Source organism: Protobothrops mucrosquamatus, unplaced genomic scaffold, assembly GCF_001527695.2.
Source record: "Protobothrops mucrosquamatus isolate PMUCROS unplaced genomic scaffold, P.Mucros_1.0 scaffold_305, whole genome shotgun sequence".
NCBI lineage: Eukaryota > Metazoa > Chordata > Lepidosauria > Squamata > Viperidae > Protobothrops > Protobothrops mucrosquamatus.
The window spans coordinates 109,286-130,419 of NW_015386381.1; the positions used below are offsets into that span (position 1 = coordinate 109,286).

Below are 21,134 nucleotides of genomic sequence, written 5' to 3' on the forward strand. Positions count from 1 at the left end.
TTTGGACAAATGGCTGTCCAGTTTCTTCTTAAAAACTTCCAGTGTTGGTGCATTCACCGCTTCTGGAGGCAGGTTGTTCCACTGGTTAATTGTTCTAACTGTCAGGAAGTTTCTCCTTAGTTCTAGGTTGCTTCTCTCTTTGGTTAGCTTCCACCCGTTGCTCCTTGTCCTGCCTTCAGGCGCTTTGGAAAATAGCTTGTACTGTAATAGGAAGGGCTAAGAGAAAGCCTTTCAACTGGCTTATAAAAACTACAAATAATCTAATAGGTACTAATTACATGTAAACCACGCCTAAGCTATTTCAAGAGGAAATGCCAACACAGATGCTTTATGGAATTCAATTACTCCCTTACTTCAAGCAAGGTACTCCATGTCCTGTGGTATGCCCATAATACAACTGTACATTTTGAGGTAGGCATGGTGAAACATAGAAGGTACAGACTGGGTAGCTATATTTAAACATAGTTCTAAAGCTGTTCTGTTTCTCTATGGGGGTAGCGTCCTCAACCCTTAATGATGGTTTTCAATTCACATGGGAGAAGACATTAATCTTGAAAATTAATATTCCTGAGGTTTTTTTCCTGTCTAACCTATACCTTTTCAGGCATTAAAAGTTTGCAGTTAGTCTGCAACAGCAAATTATAGCCACTGAGTGGCAGTGACTTAACTAGGTACTTAATCAATTATGCAAAGAAAATCCAAAATTTACAATAGTACCCAGCAGTGTAATACTTACACACTATGAGCCTGAATAATTCCCCCTCCGCAATTTTAAAGCTATAAGAATAAACAAAATTTTAGAATTAGAAGAGCACAACGCTTTCAAGAACCTTCTTTATAGTGCTTAGTTTTCCATGAATTTTGAGAGAAGCACAAAATACTTTAGCTCACACGGTTATGTTCTTAAACTACTCTATTTAAAAAAAAAAGATGTATCAATTCTTAAGCAATCGCATGTTAATATGCCATAATTATATAAAAAAAAATTGCAGTATGAAGGAAAAATAAAATGAAAATGGTTATCTTCTCCACAAATTATCACAACCACCAAGGAGTCAGACAACAGCAATGAAATTAGAGATGATGAGCTAGCCGTGAGAACAGAACTTTTGAACCCACAGAAATAATGGTATCTTTGTGATATGAATGAGAAGGGTGAAGAAATCGGATAGCTAGGATCACATCACTATTTAGCTCTGTAATATGCCTGTGACTAGGGCCTGCCGTGTCCTCAAGCTAGAGAGAGAGAGAGAGAGAGAGACTTGAAAAGTTTAAATTAGAATCAGCTTTTAAGATAATTTCACTGTTTCAGGCAAAAAACAGAGTTTCCCCTCAAGCATGGTATACTTTCTCAAATTCAGTTCATTACACTAACTCAAGAATTAAAAATAAGAAACATTATAAAAATTCAACACTATCAAGAATCGCCTCCTTCCCAAAAGAAAACACAACTTGCTTAAAAGTAATGCATCGTCATTATCCTTTTAATATTATGTATCACACAAAAAAGAACTCAGTGGGTTTGGTTATTTAATTTTTTTTTCATTCGTATGTACCAAAACCCAAGACATTTTTTTTTCTACATTTATGTCCAGCCTTTTCTCCATGGAATGCAGACCTTTTAAATCTACACTAGCCCTTTGAAGTAAGAAATGAATTTAAAATGCACTAAATGAATTTAACATTTGTCACTTGCCCAAGATTAACTGGTTAGCTTCTTAGGGTGGGATTGGGTGACATGTATTTTTATTTCTACGAAGTGGGTTCTATAAAATACGACTTAATTTTTACAAGTGCTTTTAATTTTATTATCTCTATTCATGTCTTAAAATGCATTAAGCCTGGAATTAAGGACAAACCCACAGACATGTCAGAAAATGTTTGATTCTTATTTTCTGTCCTCCAAACTGGAAATTGATCACCCGCAGTTTTTAATTCTTCACTCTCTTCTACAAATACTCAAATACAGTCCCATATTCCTTTCACAATAGTGGCAATCTTTTCGTTTTCAATCATATAACATAAATCGCACACTGTGATTTGTTCCCATTTAGCATGGTAACGCTATCATCTCATATGACTAAAAATTCTTTTTTTCCTCAGTATACACCAGCATATATCTCACTTGCCACAGGCCTGTTTAAACTGCATGAATCCTTCACATTCCTCTCCCACGTTTTAAAGGGAAGAGACAGAAAAAAAGGAATATATTGATGTCCAACACAGTTTGAAAAAAATGTACGGTAGTTAAACCCTTTTAAGTTTTGATGTCTTCTTCAATTCCACTCAATACTAAATGGTGTTAATTGGTGGAGAAGTTTTAAAAGTGTGAAATAACCTTTTGAATAAGGTTATTAGATTCTGGCTTGGGAAGATTTTCAAAAATATTTGGTCCTTTTATTGGGAGAATCTGTTAGGCAGAATAACGTTCTTTAGAAGATGCATATTGATATCTGAATTCAGTATATGAGGAGACATTTAGATAAGGAATTGGTGCACTTCTACCCTGAAGATTTATTTATGTTTCCAAGTTTTCCTTTGTACTTCTAAGTCTGATCCTCTGTTTTCATCAGGTAAAAGTTAAAGGTTTTCCTATCCACTCGTGTCTGATTCTAGGGCGCAGTGCTCATCTCCGTTTTTTGGCTGAGGGAGCCCACATTGTCCAAAGATATTTTCCACACTCATATGGCCAGCACGGCTATACACCAAAGGCACATGGAACACTGTTACCTTCCTACCGAAGTGGTACCTATTTATTTACTCGCATTTGCATGCTTTCAAACTGTTAGCTGGGCAGGAGCTGAGGCAAAGAACGGGAACTCAACCCGTTGCACGGCGCTGGGGTCTCGACAAACTTAGCATCTTTAATACTGAGCCATTGTGTCCCCTTTTTTCATCAGGAGAAATGCATAATTTTCTGTTGCACAGATCCTGCCAGTTTGAAAATTAAACATCACCTTAATTGTTACTGCAAGGTAACCATTAAAGCAGGCTGCCCTTGCTATTATTTGAATTAGCTTCTCTTCCTGACCAATAAATCTGCAGAAGGCATTTTTGACATAAGTGGAAGAAGAAGAAAGTTTAGGCTGCATGTTAGGTTTGAAGGCAGGAGAATTATGTGAGAATCAGAGTGTCTGACCAGGTTGGGTATTTTTTTTTAATCAGTCTGCCTGTGAGACTAGTTGATGCCTTTGTAGGGGACATTACAAAGCCCCAAAGCATAGATACCCGTTCTACGAATTGGCCGAAACTCGTTCACAAATAGCTGCTGAAATAATGCATCAACTCTGGCCACCTCCCAGTTGTTCCAGTGCCCCAAGCAATCTGATCTGGGTACCAGTGCCAAAGCGATTAGAGTTTCCATTAACAACAGAGATACGCAGCAAGAGAAACAGGGCTATCAGCTGTAGCCAAGATATAAACCAGATTCATCTCCGCACAGGCGGAAGACAGTGGCATTTTAAGATGTGTTGTGAACCCACCATGCTAACGCAGATAGAATTGGATGCTGGTTCTAGAAAACAGCAAGTGAAGTTCCCTTTGAGAAGATAACGTTCCTGGGAAGATACTAAAAGCCAACTTCCATGTTTGGGAAAACAGACTTTTGCTTATCCCAGCAACCAAGTATCACTTCCTCCATCAACGGTCAATTTGCACTCTTCTTAGGGATACCTAATACCTTCCAGTTTTGCACTGCTCCTTTTCTAGCCAATAAACTGGAAAGCTGTTGAGCTTGTCATTATTTAACAGAAACACCATCTATAGCAAATACATTCACTTTCTTGTAGCTAATTGGGGGAGGGAGGGAGGGAGGGAGGGAGGGAGGGAGGAAGGAAGGAAGGAAGGAAGGAAGGAAGGAAGGAAGGAAGGAAGGAAGGAAGGTGCCTAGTAGGTCAGGGTTTGTTACTTCAGAGCCTTTGGGAGCTCAAGGAAGCTTATGGCTGCTCTTATAAATAAATAAGGGAACTGTTGCTTAGCAACAAGTAAACATATGGTTCCTGTCCATTTTATTTTTCCCCCTGAAAATTTGACCATTTGGGACAAGAAACACAATGGCCTTTGTCCACCAAAACAGAATCCCTGAAGTGTTGTCTGCAGAATTATATGCAGGTTTCTTGCTTTACACATAAAAGATCACTTATGTGATGAACTAACTCTTAATGACAAAACACGCCAATTTATATTCTTTTATCTTTCACATTCCCTTGATGACCATCAAAAAGGAACCGCAAAACTTTTTTTTTAAAAAAAGAAGAAAACTGGAGCATGAAAAAAGACAGTCAGGAACTTAAGAACAAGCCATTGCCCTGAAGAAAAATGTCACGTTAGTAAGACTTAAGTCCAGTATAGCTGACTATCTAGTTCCCTCCTCTACCTTTTATGAGGTTATGCTCTTAAGTTTTCTTGAAGACTGACAAAACCTTCACAAAACAGCCAGATTCCCCTGGGATCTCTAAGGGGCAGAGAGAAAAACAAGTGATCTCTGAATCTACAAATATTTTCCAGAAAGTAGCCTTTTTAAAAAAGATTTTTTTAATACGGCTTTTATTATTTTTTTTATAAATAACTCAAAGCGGTGAAAAATAACCAATACTCATTCCTCCTTTTATTTTCCCTACAACAACAATCCTTTGAGGCGGGTTGAGCTAAGAAAGAGTGACTAGCCCAAAGTCACTCAGCCAGCTTTAATGACAAAGAAAGAACTAGAACTCACAGTCTCCCGGTTTCTAACCTGGTGCCTAAACCACTAGACCAGGGATAGGCAACCTTGGCTCTTTTATGACTCGTGGACTTCAACTCCCAGAATTCCTGAGCCAATGTGGCTCAGCTTGGAAACCTCTCCCTTTCCCCTCAGCATGGCTGGCTCAGGAATTATGGGAGTTGAAGTCCACGAGTCATAAAAGAGCTAAGGTTGCCTAACCTTGCCCTAGACCAGGGATAGGCAACCTCGGCTCTTTTATGACTCATGGACTTCAACTCCCAGAATTCCTGAGCCAGCTATGCTGGCTCAGGAATTCTGGGAGTTGAAGTCCATGAGTCATAAAAGAGCCGAGGTTGCCTACCCCTGCCCTAGACCAAAGTGGCTCCTGGTGAAAATACCTTAGTAAGGAAGAGAGAAATGTGCTGAGTCATCAAGTCAATTATATTCTTAAATTTCGTTATCTCCCCTGGTACGATTAGACTTCTTGGAGATCAGTCAACTCCATGGCTGTAACATGTCCTGAAGTAATTTTTCAGTATGCAGTAGATGTTGTTGAACAGGAACACCATTCCAAGAATTATCTGCCTTGCTTGGATGAATGACACTTGGCAGCCCCAGTTCCACACCCCGTGCCAAAACCTTGTCAATAATGCTGTAATCCATGCAAAAACAGCAAACAACCCCATGTTAGCTGTAAAAGATGACTTCTTCCATGAAAAGCTTGATAAAAGAAATACAACCAGGGAGACGAAGAAGCTGAACTATCCCCAGCATACAGAAAAGATGAGAGAAGGAACCAAGGGAAAGAAAACATTCGGTGTTATAAACTCCACATCCATTTGATTCTGGAAACATGCCCAGTCTGAAGAGCCCTTACGGACTTGTTTGGTTTGAGTGCTATTTTTCAAATCAGCTCACTCTAGTGCAAAGTGAGAGATCAATTATTAATTCAAGATTATTCGTACTGTTCTTTCTTTACTACCACTCAAACGACCACTTAACTTATCAGGAGAAAGGATCATTTTAAGTGGATTTAATCATTTCCCACTGACAACGTTAATACAAGACTGCATCCACAGGTATGTGTGGATATAGAGCTAAATGACAGACAAGAGAGCACCAAGGACCCTACAGTTAAGATTCTCTCCACAACTGTCCTGTCCTTAAGGGAACTACAGGAAAATCCCACATGAAACCCAACACAGTGCTGGGCTGCATTAACAGAGGGATAGAATCAAGATCACATGAAGTATTAATACCACTTTACAATGCCTTGGTAAGGCCACACTTGGAATACTGCATCCAGTTATGGTCACCACGATGTAAAAAAGACGCTGAGACTCTAGAAAGAGTACAGAGAAGAGCAACAAAGACGATTAGGGGACTGGAGGCTAAAACATATAAGGAACAGTTGCTGTAATTGGGTATGTCTAGTTTAACGAAGAGAAGGACGAGGGGGGACATGATAGCAGTGTTCCAATATCTCAGGGGTGGCCCCAAAGAAGATGGGGTCAAGCTATTCTCCAAAGCACCTGAAGGCAGGACGAGAAGCAACGGATGGAAACTGATCAAGGAGAGAAGCAACCTAGAAATAAGGAGAAACTTCCTGACAGTTAGAACAATTAACCAGTGAAACAACCTGCCTCCAGAAGTGGTGAATGCTCCAACACTGGAAGTTTTTAAGAAGAGACTGGACAGCCATTTGTCCGAAATGGTGTAGGGTTCCTGCCTGAGCAGGGGGTTGGACTCGATGACCTCCAAGGTCCCTTCCAACATCATCATCATCATCATCATCATCATCATTATTACTACTACTACTATTATTATTATTACTATTATTATTACTATTATTATTACTATTATTATTACTATTATTATTTATTGAATTTATATACCGCCCTATCTCCCTTACGGGACTCAGGGCGGTGAACAGGCGATAATAAAAACCACGATAAATATACGCAAGTTTCTGTTCTAAAATCAAATTAAATAACAGGCCTGCTCTAAAAATACCCCATATAAAACCCCCACTAAAACATAATCAAACTACGCCAGGCCGGCCGCACGGAATAGATGGGGTTTCAGGGCTCGGCGAATATTATTATTATTATTATTATTATTATTATTATTATTATTATTATTATTATTATTATTATTATTATTATTATTATTATTATTATTATTTCCTCTGTTCAATTGGGTCTGATTCTCAGAGACACTCTGGACAGATCCCTGCAGTTTTCCGGGCAAGTTTTTCAGAAGTGGCTGGCCACTGCCTCCTTTCTAGGGCTGAGAGAAAGTACCTGGCCCAAGGTCACTCAGCTGGCCCAAGTGATTTTGGAACCAAACATCCATACTACCCATCTCAAGTGGAGTCTTACTGTAACTGCCTCAGCTCTAGCAGTTCAAACTGTATGAATGCTAACATGTTCTCCGGCTGTCCAAACTAAACATTTTGCTTTGCATCCCACATGAAAATCACAAGCATTCTAAAGCCATCTGGAGGCAACAGGGCTTTTTTTCATAAACATCAGCTGCTGTACAAGTCAGATCCATAACAAAATGCTGGAGAATAATGGCCCCCTTCAGTATTCCAGCCAGTCAACTTCTTTCAAAATAACCCATTCACTTCACCACCAGTCCACAAAGACAAGAGTCTTTAGAGACGGAGCTGGCCCTCTAGTTTGCTGAACACTCGTTTTCTTGTCGATGTGGCTTCTTCACCACCACGCGTAATTAATCTGCGAAATCCATCACCACAGGATGAGGTTGTAGCCACTAACCTGACCCCACCTTTACAGACAGTCTTTGACTTACGATCGCAATTGGGACCAGAATTTCCATTTCTAAGCAAGGCGGTTGTTGAGTGAGTGGCACCCGATTTTTCTGCCACAACCGCTAAGCGAATCGCTGCAGTTGTAGGTGAATCAGATGGCCGTTAAGCGAATCCAGCTTCCCCCTTTGACTTTGCTTGTCAGAAGGTGGCTGGGAAAGTCACAAATGGTGATCGCATGATCCCAGGATGCTGCAACTATCATAAATACAGGTCTGTTTCCAAGTCCCTGAATTCTGATCCCGTGACCATGGGGAAGCTGTGGCTCTCGTAGGTGTGATGACTGTATATAAGGCCACATCATTTGGTCACTAAACAAACGATTTTAAATCAAGGATTACATGTAAAAGGAAATGAGTAAATCCACACAGAACTAGGGAATCAAGGGCTGTTACTCATGAAATGTCCATGTTATCTTGAGGGGAGATAATATGCCTCCCAATGTTTGCTGCAGGAACAATGGCAGGAGAGGAATATATCTAGTATATCTCCTGCTTCTGAGCAGCCAGAAAAAAAAATGCTGGGCTCAGAAAGCAGTCCTATCCTTAAGTTCTTAAGATGGTGCTGGTTTTGTCTTTTAAAAAAATCTATGTCAGCTGCCACCTTATGCTGCTATGTGGTGACAGACTGCCATGAACTGTGGGTAGGGGGAATGAAGGTGGGAATGTTTGGGGAACCGAAAGTAAGTTCTGTATCTCGAGATGCTGCATCAAGGTCACCCAAAAGTTGGAAGAAGGAGGGGGCCTCATACCAAACTGCACTTGGACTGACTGTTAGGAAAACATCTTGCCTGAACCTGATTGGTTACCCTAGGATGGGCAATGAGAGACAGTTAAGAGAGGAAAAAGTAGAACTTAGGAATTTGGGCACACAATTTTCAGTTCTGGGTTTGCACTATTGCAATACACTTGATCTCTAATGAGCTATACCTTTCTCAAAAATGGAGCTAAGGGTCGTTTCTATTTAGAGGTTTAGGTTGTGTGGCAGGTCCGACACTATACAAGGATTAGTACTCACCCTTGAACTGCTAATTAATTGCAGAGATGGTGATCATGAGAAAGCGGTGATAGTTCTATTTTCATTTCTCAGGTATTTCTATCAGCCCTCATCAAATTCACTTTTAAAACAATACCATGCATGTGAAAAAAAGTTTTACCTCTCCGTGTCTTAAAGGGGTAATGTGTCCTCTTGATACTCCCATGCGGAATAGTGTTTCTGTGGCCTGCAGACAAAAAGAGACAATATTTGAAATAAAATATTCTGCTTTTTGAAGTTACAACGTTCACAATAAGGTGGGATTCAAAGGGATTTCCTCTTTTAATACATGCTTTGGTAAAAATCCTTACTATTCATACTATTATGATATTTTATACCATGCTTACATAATACTTGACAAAAGGAGGACTTTTGGAAGATGTTCTGTGTCATGGTTCCGATAGATGAGACCAGTAGAAATAAGAATTCTGAGGCAATTGCTTTCCTCAAAGAACACATTTAATGACTACATAGTATTGGCAGGGACAAAGGTGAAACCAAGACTGAAAGCCCCCCCCCCCAAGGTTACATGAGAAGTTGAACTTCCCACCCCTGCAATATGTCATAAATCACAATCCCCAATTAACTACTTTGGCAGGCTTTCTAAGGGAAGCTCCAGCCCGCCAAAACTGAGGTAGCTTGACCTTGGTTCCCACAGGAAAGTTATTGTTATGACTGTACTAGAAAAATGCATCTCCCCCTTCCCATTGCTGTGGCAACCGAAAACAAAGTGAAGATGGCTGCAGCCAGAATCGCTTAAAGGTTGACATTCTGCTTTGTTTATATGACGGATTAGACGGTAAAAGGTTTGTTAAAGCATAAAAATTCACGACAATCCATATACCTACAAAAATGCCTCCAAGACCAATTTGCTTTGGTATCAGCCCAACCCCTCACCTCAGATCTGGGGATTTTCCTAAGGCTAAAGGAGGGGTTGTTCTTCCCATTCAAGTGTGGTGGGCAGCAGAGAGTCTTCTGGGTTGCTCTTCCCACTCAAGGCTGGTGGGCAGTAGGAAGTCTTCTTGGACTCCCAGCTCCTATTCAAAGACTACCTGCCATCTATGGCAAAGGAAGCCTTTGCATAGCTCCATCTTCTGTGACAATTGCACCCCTTCCTGAATCAGCAGGCCTTTCATCTACTCACACTTGCCCTAATCTTTCTGCTTGACTATGGCCATGCATTCTCCGTGGGCTGCCCTTGAAGAGTATTCAGTAACTTCAAATGGTCCAAAACATAATGGCATAGATGATTGATGGACATGCTAGCAATATGTCCATGTAGCATCGTGTTTCACAAGCTGAATGAGTTGCAGGTGTGCTTTCAAATACTGGTTATTACCTATGAAGCCTTACATGGCATAGAATTATGTTATTTGAGGAATCACCTCTCTCTCATAGTTTCTATCCATTCAGCAAGAGCTGAGAAGGTGGCATACTCTGGGTCCCTTTGATTAACCAATGCCCCCTCCCTATCAGGACCCAGGAATGTATCTTCTCTGGTGTGCAGCCTATTCTGTGAAATGAGATCCCCCATAGATTCATGTAGTTTCAACACCAAAGATGTTCCAGAAAGCCTTGAATGTTCCCCCAGATTTTGGAAAAAGGTGGATATAATTGTTTAACTGTGTTGTATTTTTTTATTGTTGCTTTTGTATTGTGAGCCTTCCAGTATCATTTTTGTGCCAGGTAGAGCCTAAATCTCTTGAAATAAATTAACTACATTTATAACCAGCTTTAAATCTATCTCTTGGATAATTCAGTGCAAAATTCAAACGTGAAAGATAAAATTCAAAATTTCCAAACAAAGACAATTCTTTTCTCAACATTACTAACACTAATGAAAACAATATAGAGAATGGTCAAATAAAACACTGCTTTGATCATGATACAAGAATTCAACGGTTAGAGTTACAAAAACTCATAGTACGTTAAGAATACAATGGGTTTGTTAAATGTTTAAAATATGCAGGAAGGAATTCTTAAAAAGCAAACGCTATTTTTCCTTAAAGCAATTTTTTAAATTTATGGATTACATTTGTATCTTAACTTCCACGTTTCAAGAACTCTTAAGGCATGTTTATTTCTTTGTACTTTCAACTATGGGTGAGATGGGGCAAAGAATCATCTGCCTAGTCAGGGACTCATTTATTTGTTCATTTACACCCACAAGAAGTTGCAAGCCAGTCTCAAGACATAATTCTACATTCCCTTGAAGATTAAAGGGGTGACAACTTCGTGCAACCTTTTGTGTTCTTAAAAACTGATTTCTTTCATCAGTTCTTCCTATCAACATTTTGAAGATGTTTCAGCAAAATAGAGCATTCTGTCAATACTGCTAAGCTTCTTTTGTTTCTATTGAGAACCAATGATCTATGTAATTTTCCTTCTTCTTCAACTGATAAGAGAACCCCTTTAATGTACTTGTACTCACAAAGCTAAAACTCAGTTGTCAAAGCTTCTTAGATAAAAGGGTGTTTCACAGCTTGGGTGAGCCCAGGACTGTGGAGTTCTTGATAGAATCACCATTCACACATGCTAAGAAGATTAAGTATATTTCTGAAGTGTTCTGTTTAAAATAAAGTTGGGGAAAAGAAGGCTTATCACAGCCAAAACATCTCAATAGTAAGCTTTCTTTAAAAAAATAGAGCGGATTATGTCATTAGATAAGACAGAAGATGGAATTTCTGGCAAGTAAAAGACAGTATTAACAGAAACATTAAATGACTGCATAAAAAGGGGAAGAATGGATTTTAAGACATAAGATCTAAAAATATATATAAACAATGTAGGTGTTGGAGAGATGAAAAATGAATAATAACTGGATTTAAAGAAAAATATTGCTAAAAACAAACGCGGTCCTGAAAATATCCATGCAATGAACATCACTAAAAATCTCTTTCAAATGTTAATAATATAATACAGTGACACAAGTTTTCAATGCCCCAGCAAATCTGTATCAAGGAAAAAAATTAAGTCATAAGAGCTTAAAAGTTAAAAATAATCTTTCCTAGCAAATTCTAAAGACATAATTCAAAAGTGCGTGTCTGCTGAAGAAAGAATTTCTTTTTTCAAGTAAGAGAAATCCCTTGGTTCCTGGTGTATTGTTAATATTTGCTTTTAGGGAAAGATCTACCAGTAGCTACTAGGGAAAGATCTCACAGTAGCTACTAGGGGTGTCTAGGAAGAGTGCCATAGCATGAGAAAGTTTCCCTAAACATTGTCCAGTTCCATCTTAAAGATTTGCCAAAGAATAAGTAAGGCATTTTTTTTTCAAGTCTGCTCATCAAAAATAATTTTAATATTATTTGTATCCACCTTTCAATCTTACCCAAGATTCTCCAAAGAGCATCCAAATTACAATGAAATTATAAGCTACAACTAAAAGGATGACCAATAATTATACAATAATGAATAACAACCACAAATGAAGTTATTTAAAACAAAATATTGCAAAATAATTTCCTAAAAGCAGTGATTGCCAATAAAACGTTTTCATCCAGCATCTAAATCTAAACAAATTTGGGTCATCCCCAACCTTGGCAAAATGTAGTGAAGCAGAACTGTTTCTTCCTGTGAAACAAAGCATGAGGTTATAGAATAGTGGCAGTAAATCGTGGTGCTGTCATGAGATGAACTCAATGAGAAATGTGTCCTGTGTTATATAAACAGAATGCCCTGTAGAATGCCATATAATAAGTATCCATAACCATCTTCATCATCATCATCATCATCATCATCATCATCATCATCATCATCATTCTAGCTATTGTCTATCCCAGGGTAGGCAACCTTGGCTCTTTTATGACTCATGGACTTCAACTCCCAGAATTCCTGAGCCAGCATGTCCACGAGTCATAAAAGAGCCAAGGTTGCCTACCCCTGGTCTATCCAGTGCAGGATGAAGGCCTCTTCTGCATGTTTCCAACAAATATGGTCCTGAGTTTTCTTTTGCTAATTAGGCCCGCAATACTTGCTGATGTCATCCCTCCATCTTGTTTTAGGTCTCTTTCGTGGATGCTTTTTATCAAATTCTATAACTGCCTTGGTCCACCTGTCATCAGTTCTTCTGGCTATGTGATCAGCCCATTTCCATTTCAATTCTTTTACTCTCTTATGATATTGTATGCTTTCGTTTGTTCTCTAAACCATGTGCAGGTCTTTCTATCTTGTCTTGTGATGCTGAGCATGCATCTTTCCATGGCTCTTTGCACCACTCATAGCTTTCGTACTGACTGTGACGTCAGTGTCCACGTTTCGCTGGCAAATGTTACAACAGGTAGCACACACCCTGATTGAAAACTTTTCTCTTCAGGCATAGGAGAAAGTTGTTCTTGAAAATTGTGCTTAACTTGCCAAATGCCTGCCAACCACACTGAACACACCGTTCAATTTCCTTTTTTTGTATCACCTTCCATTGTGATCCATTGACCAAGGTATATGTAGTGGTCCACTACATCTAGTTCTTCTCCAGATTATAAAAAAAAATATTTCTTTGGTGATTCTATTAAACATAACCTGCTCTTTTCAAGGTTTATTTTTAAGCCAAATGGTTCTCCTGCTTTGTGCAGCTCTTGTGTCTTTGTAACTCTTCTGAATCTTGTGAGAAGAGAACAATATCATCTGCAAATCTTAAGTGGTTTAAATAGGTGCCATTAAGTATCCGTAATAATTCAGATTAAAAAGGAAAAAAACAAAAGTGAATGGTATACCTGGCCTGTCCATATAGAGCAGGATGTCAAATTGTCAGCCCGCGGGCTGGACGTGTCACGCGGAAGCCGCGCCCACCCCATTGTCCGCAATGGCAAAACATTCCCGATACGTCGTGTGACGTTACGTGACGTTGCGAGTTTGACATATCTGATATAGAGACATCCAGAAGTCACTTTCAAAACAGCCACACAAGCACGCAGAAAAAAGGCAGGACTGCTTTAACAATCTGAAAAGGTACTTCTAAAACAGTCTCAAATCATCTACACAGCCCTAGGGAACAATTCTTGACTCAAATTCTATACTTCCAGAATAAACTGCACATTGCTGTTTTTTGAAACACTGGTTCGAAGTGGAAAATAATAGCATTCTTTTGCAGAGATTAATATATCATGACTGCATTCTTGCTAGTTTCTTGACAACCTGGTGTGCAATTCTTCCACAATTTCTTGTTGTTTTTTTTAACTTGAATTAGTTGAATTAGCTTTGGAATTCCAGATTCTAACCTATCTAAAAACTATTCAAGACGTCATTGCTAAGCCTCCAAGATCAGACACGTTGGCTAGGTGATGCAGTCTGTAAATCCCATTTAGTGCACTGGATAAGTTAATATTGTGTTTGCGGGCCGATGTGCTGCATATTGTTTTAGGCATTAATTAATTAATACAACAATATATTGAAGCATACACTCTGCTTTCCAGAATTAACTAACACCATTCCTCATCCCTACAAATGTCAGAAAAATACTTGTTCTATCTTTCAAATAATTGCCAACATGTCTCGCAAAGAAGAGCAGGGGTAGATTTAACGTGGTCTTAAGGACAGCCGTAAGCACAATTTTGATTAAAAATTCTGAATAGGAGCCAGACTGTCCAATTCTCACCCTTTCGCTAAAGAACATCATTACATTTAAACAACACACACAAGTCCAATATATTTGTGCATATTATGCATTCATGGTCCCAGCCAAATAAGCACTAATTCAGTCCAATAGAAATGGGTGTATTTTTCACCTAGGACGATATATTGCTCCATTAAATACCAGATGAAAATGCCAGCAGGTGACAGTGTAATGTTTCTTCATTCCATTTAAATAGCACGCCAATTATTTTTCAAGATAGCATGCCAATTATCTGGTTGAGATCAGATTCCTATCAGGCATGGCATGAATTCAACCAAGTATCTGCAAACTCATTATAACCTCTAATTCTATTATCTGAAGTCTATTAAAAAAAAAAAAAGCTAACATGACAGCTCTCAAAGACACAAAATGTTGTAAGTTACAATTTGACCTCAGGACAAAGAAAGATTGAAAGTTGAGGCTTTTCTAAAGGGAGTGAAAAACTGGGGACGTTCTTTCAAAACAAATAAATAACTAGAAATTATAATTTGAAGGAAGCTTCAGGAAAAAGTATCAGCAGTTGAAATGTCTAGTTTAATGAAGAGAAGGACAAGGGGGGACATGATAGCCGTGTTCCGGTATCTCAGGGGCTGCCACAAAGAAGAGGGAGTCAAGCTATTCTCCAAAGCCCCTGAAGGCAGGACAAGAAGCGACGGGTGGAAACTAATCAAGGAGAGAAGCAACCTAGAACTAAGGAGAAACTTCCTGACAGTGAGAGCAATTAACCAGTGGAACAACCTGCCTCCAGAAGCGGTGAATGCTCCAACACTGGAAGTTTTTAAGAAGAGACTGGACAGCCATTTGTCTGAAATGGTATAGGGCAGTGATGGCGAACCTTTTAGGGACCAAGTGCCCAAACTGCAACCCCAAACCCACTTATGCATCGTCGGGTGCCGGGTGGGTGTAGCCCATTGGCTGGGTGTGGACAATTGGATGGGTGTGGCCCATTGGGTGGGCGTGGCTGAAGTGGTAACGGCAGACTGGGTGGGACTAAAAAGTTCAATCAATCAATTCCAATTTTGCAAGATCTCCCCCCCGCGAGAAGTTGAAATTGAACCTTTTTTTTTTGCACACGGCGGTGGAGGCCTAAAGCGAAAAGGTTTTATAAAATCCAGCTGAAGGCCTAGGACTGGGGTGACAGCTTGGGTGCCCACAGAGAGGGCTCTGAGTGCTGCCTCTGGCACCCGTACCATAGGTTCGCCACCACTGGTATAGGGTTTCCTGCCTGAGCAGGGGGTTGGACTAGATGACCTCCAAGGTCCCTTCCAACTTTACTATTATTATTATTATTAAATAGTCAGACTTACGTTTCACCTATGTCTTATGTTCCATAAGTCCCATAGATAAAATGGGTGGCACTATAAATCACTTAGATAAATAAACTATAGGAACATAATAAATATGCACCTAAAAGAGATGCACATTTCTTTCCAAGAAGGAAGAAAAGAAGGAAACAAACAGATAAACACGCACGAAAGAAGTAAAAATAGGTAGTCCTCGACTTACAATCCCGGTTGGGACCAGAATTTCTGTTGTTAAGGAAGACAGTTGAGAGAGCGGCCACCAATTATACAACTTTCTAAGGAGATTCTCAGTCATTCAGGTCATGGTTGTCCGAAAGGTGCTTTTTTTACAAGGCAACTTGCACTTTCTATGTTTTGCTTGAAGACGTTTACTTCTCATCCAAGAAGCTTCCTGGATAAATAGTGAAACCTCTTCAAGCAAAACAAAGAGAATCCAGTTGCCTTTTGAAAAAACACCTTTGGCACAATTTTACAATGTTTTTTGTCACAGTCATTAAGTGAAATCCGACTCGATATTGACTTGGTTGGCTGGCAGGTGGCTGGGAACGTCGCGAATGGCAACCACATAGAACAGGGATTCCCAACCTATAGGCTGCAGCCCAACTACCGGGACCTGGCCTATTCGCAACTGGGCCACATGAATGGTAGGGTAGCACACGCACATGCCTGCGCAGCCCTACTCGCACTAGCAGCGGGCACCGGCGCTCACAGCCCTTGTGCTCACTGCGGGCGCAGATGCTCGCAGCCTCATTCATGTCCCTGCAGATTTTATTCCATTAATTGTTGCTGACTATAAGGGGCAGTGCTCACCTCCATTTCAAGGCCATGGAACCAGTGCTGTCTGAAGACATTTCCACGGTCATATGACTAGAATGATGTCACAGAGCGCAGTTAACTTCCCACCGAAGTGGTACCTATTTATCTACTCGCATTTGCATGCTTTCAAACTGCTAGTTGGCAGGAGCTGGGCGAGGATAGTGGCTCATCCTGTCATGTGGCGCTCAGGTCTCAAACCTGGGCCGTAGGCTTTCCAGTCGACAAGCCCAGCGTCTTAATCATTGATGCTAAAGGTGGACCCAGATATATGGTTACAATCATAACAGCTTCACATTGTATGATTATGTCACCATTTACATTCTCCTAATATAAAAGCAAATTTATGTAGGCAATTCAATCATTTATACACAAATTCAGACTGCTAAAAAAATGTATCTTGTGCAATTACCACTGATTTACTGCAACTTCACAGGACACAATACAGATTAAAAATTGCATCCAACCTGGTTGACAAATGAAGCTTTATTTCAATAGTCATATGCCTTACAAACCCTCCAAACTAATCAGAAGCAGAATAACAAAACTTAAACAAGTTCACATTTCTTGGAGTTACTACTACCTTCTTTCTAGACTGATGGCTAATTAGAACTGAATCGTTTCTGACAAAGGATGCGTGTAATCTGATATAGAACTAGTTGGTGCAATATTTACTTTGGAGTACTTTCAAAGTGAAACCAAAGATTTACAATCAATTGGGTAAAATAGTTAAAAGGTCAGGCAACCCATTCATATGTTATAAAAGTGTTTCCTATTTGAAAAATTGATCTCTTTTTAATTTAATCTACTGGGATTTATAGCAAGGCTTAGAAGAACAAACTTTGAAAAATTCCGTGAAATGAGTGTATATTTTCACTATAGTATACGATTTTAAATCACAATAGTAATTTTTAGCTACCGATGATATATGGCAGTGATGGTGAACCTTTTAGAGACCAAGTGCCCAAAAAACCCCACCCCCTACCCACTGCTCCGCCGTGCCCGCTGGGCCACCCACCACCTCCACGGCCCACCACAGATCATCCAGGCAGCCCAGCAGCACCATGGCGGCCATGCCCTCCGCCCATGCCCCGCAGCATCATCTGCGCACGACGGGACGCAAGGGCAGAGTCTTGTCCCCGCTGCCCAGCTACCATGTCCTTTGGCTGCGCTGCTTCACGTGGGCCATGCCCGGAGGCGACTCTTCTCCGGGGGGCTGCTAGTGAGGAGGGGGCCGTGGGAGGAGGCAGGGCCGGGGCGATGGTGCATGTGCCCACAGAGAGGGCTCCGAGTGCCACCTCCGGCACGTGTGCCATAAGTTCGCCACCACTGATATATTGTAAATCTAGCATTCTTCATACTTTTATAATTTTCATAAAGTTAAAGATGTTAAACAGTTGTTTCATTTCCCAATATCATATTAAGAATAATTCCGTATTAGAGTGGTCCTTAATCTTTTCTTCAGCATGGACCCTTTTTAAATACCTTTTATGGCCATGGACCCCCAAGATTTAAATAATAATATTTCTTCAAGCTTTCGTGGAACTCCTATGACAATATCACAGATCCCCAGACCACTGCCATACTAGAATAAGTCTAAAAGTTCAAATTGTGTCCCCTCCAAATATTACCACAGCATAGAGAAGCTTCTCTATGGCATCTAACAGGTACAAGGAATTTGCTGAACTGATTATATTCTATGAGGTAAATTTGGCCATTGGTGCGTTGGCTCCTTAACCTTCTTAACTTGTTCACACTACCAGTAGGAAAATTACAGACTGTATTCAGTTAAATAGTAAATGTCTCTCTGAGACAAGAGGTGATGTTCTCGGTCTCAGAAAATGCAGCATTATCACCCTGCCAGATCAGGTCATCACAAATGGCAGTATCAGGAATTTCTGGTGTTCTATTTATTTTGAAGAAAATTCTCAATTCCTCTTTGCATTTCTGTAGATAACTGTCATGGAGTAGCAACCTATCATTTACCTTTTCACCTGAAAGGGAATCTTTCTCCAAGATGTCATATTATTACTGTGGTCCACATATTGGGGAAATTTGTACTTTTTTAATGGATTACGTTAGTGTCTTGGAGACCCAATGCATATCTTATTTTGGATTATGACTGAATGTTTTACAGAATAGAAAAAATATAGTGCATTGGATCTGCAGTCTCCATGCACCTATCAATGCCAATTCATCCCTTTTCTGAAAGCTTTACATCTTTTGTTCCTTGAAATTATTTATCCATATGAAGATACAGTCCATTCACATTCCATGATTAGCTTAAGGACACAAGAACTACTTAGTAAAGACAAGAACATAACATAGTTGATATACATACACATTGCTGGATGTATAAAATCAGACCCTCAAAATGAGGAAGGGCTTCTAAAAACAGTGACAGAATTTGTAATGTTCTGCAGAATCAAGACTATCTAGGGTGTATATATAAACTGTGTCTCAGATATGTGACACAGAGGGAACAAATTATAAACTTTATGATAACTTGAATGCAAAATTTAAAGAAACGATCATCACACAACAATGCGAATAATTATGGAACAAACTATGGAAGTTATTAAATTCATCATCATAGGCTGCAACTCAATAAGAAAGATGGTACAAAATATTTTATAGCTCGTACATAATTCCATCAATAATTGTCAAGAAAGCCAAATTGTATAGAAATAAATGCAATGAAATTAATTGTCAAGACAGGCAAAGTATATAATTGTCAAGAGAGCCAAATTATACAGATATAAATGCAATGAGACAGAAGGAACATTTTAACATTTTTTAGGCAAGTAAAAAACCCTCAAAAGTTCTGGAAAGAAATACACAGCACTATTCAAAGAATTTTAGAAATCAAATTTCAAATAAAACCACAATTCTTCCTATTAGGCATAATTCCAAAACATACTAACAAAAAATATCACAAATTACTAAGATATATATTCACAGATAAAGTTAACACAAAATTGGAAAATAGATATCTTAACAATGATATTATACTAGGAACTTAAACTAGGAGAATATGCAGTAATGGTAAAATGAAAAACAACATATATTCAGAAGTTTAACCAAAGTTAAGCAATAATAGCTTCCATAGATTGTATTTATTATGCAGCAAGTCAAATATAAATATGTAGAGTATAGTTTTAAAGGGGGGAAAGTAACTAAAGAACTGAAATTAGAAATACATACAGAAAATAATGGTTTATAAATATTGTACATCAGCCAGAATGTACAACGAAGGAAATGTTATAAACTAAATATTTTATTTACCATGTTTTAACAGGTTTTTGTATTTGTAACAAAAAAAATATGAAGATTTCAGCACTTAGCTCAGGAATTCAAATCCTTTCTTATATTGTTAAAGTGCTTTGTCTTTTATTCTTAATTTCTTACAATGACACTATCAATGACTATGAGCACTAACTGTACAATCTTAGTAACTCCTTTGACCACTTACTAATATTATATTTCTACCTTACTTTTTTTTCCTTTTCTTTTTTATTTATTCTTTTTCTTCTGTTAAATAAATGAAACAAGAATTAAAAATAACCTGGCTTTTTTCTAAGGCATCGGTACCAAGGCCAGTACACATCAGCTATTCTGTAATAAATAACAATATTTTATCAATTAGCCATAAGGCATCTCAAAATACAAAATACAAAAATATAAGACTGTGGTAACAAAGCAACTGTGGCAAGAAAGGTCGTAAAATGGAGCAAATTTCATGTAGAAACAGTCTTGTTTAGCAACACAAATGTTGGGCTCTGTTGTGTTTGTAAGTCAAGGCCTTCCTGTAATCCAGTGGTTCTCAACCTTTTTAATGCCGCGTCCCCCAACCGGTCGTAAGTCGAGGACTAAACTGGTCGTAAGTTGAGGACTAAACCGGTCGTAAGTCGAGGACTAAACCAGTCATAAGTCGAGGACTACCCAACTGGTCGTACGCCGAGGACTTTCCCTGCCCGGGAGCGCCGCGCATGCGTGGTTCCGCCCCCTGCGCCGGCCGAGGCGTAGCTGGCAAGCAGCAGAGACGGAGCAGGCCGACCACCAGCTGGCCCAGCTCAAGGGAGGTAAGGCACCCGCCGGAAAAGGGGGAAAAAAATGGCGGACAGCCTTGCTTGGCGACCCCGTGAAATGGTCGATCGACCCCAAATGGGGTCGCGACCCATAGGTTGAGAACCGCTGCTGTAATCCATTCCCAGTTGTTCTGATTTAACTCTAGTTCTCATCAAGCAGAACTTGTTAGCTGTGAAAAAACTAAAGCAAAATAATACACTGGAGGGGAAAAAAAGCAGCAAGTTGGTGTGTTTGTTTTGAAAACAGTCTCTGGTAAACCCACCAGCCTGATTATCATCACCAAAATCTTTGAAGACAGACATTAATGGCTGACAACTTTATTCCCAGTGAGGCAGCTCAAGTTAAACAGGGGCGGAATATCCATCAAAACAATTTCAGTTTTTAAAATATCTGGAATCAATTAGGTGAGGGGGAAGTTTCCAAAAGGCCACCCATTAATAAACACAAAATAATTTGTGTCTGCTGTCTTGTTTGTGATAATTTTTTATTGCTACCTCAGTTTCAGATGTCACAGTAATGACTTCCACATTCTGATTAAAACGTGAATTGAAGACACATGTTAAAAGACGCTCATCAAAAGTGCAGGAGTAAGCATAATTTTTTTGTAGCTACTGAAACACTGACAGCTAAGAAAAGTGCTGCCTCATGAACTATTTTTTTTTTTAATTACTTAGCCAACTTAGCTCCAAGGTTTCGTAACCTGAAGCAGTAAGCCATTGTAATAGCTCCTAATTGAATTCCTTCGAAAGA

At 39.4% G+C, this 21,134-nt stretch overlaps 1 protein-coding gene across 1 annotated transcript in view; it reads right to left on the reverse strand.

Moving 5' to 3' along the window:
• The window catches only part of TMEM135 (transmembrane protein 135), a 176,611-nt gene that overhangs the window by 100,840 nt on the left and 54,637 nt on the right, over positions 1 to 21,134 (reverse strand). The window contains exon 5 of the mRNA XM_015832112.1: positions 8,692 to 8,757. Coding sequence (XP_015687598.1) covers positions 8,692 to 8,757 — 66 coding nt within the window. The remainder of the gene's footprint in view (positions 1 to 8,691; positions 8,758 to 21,134) is intronic.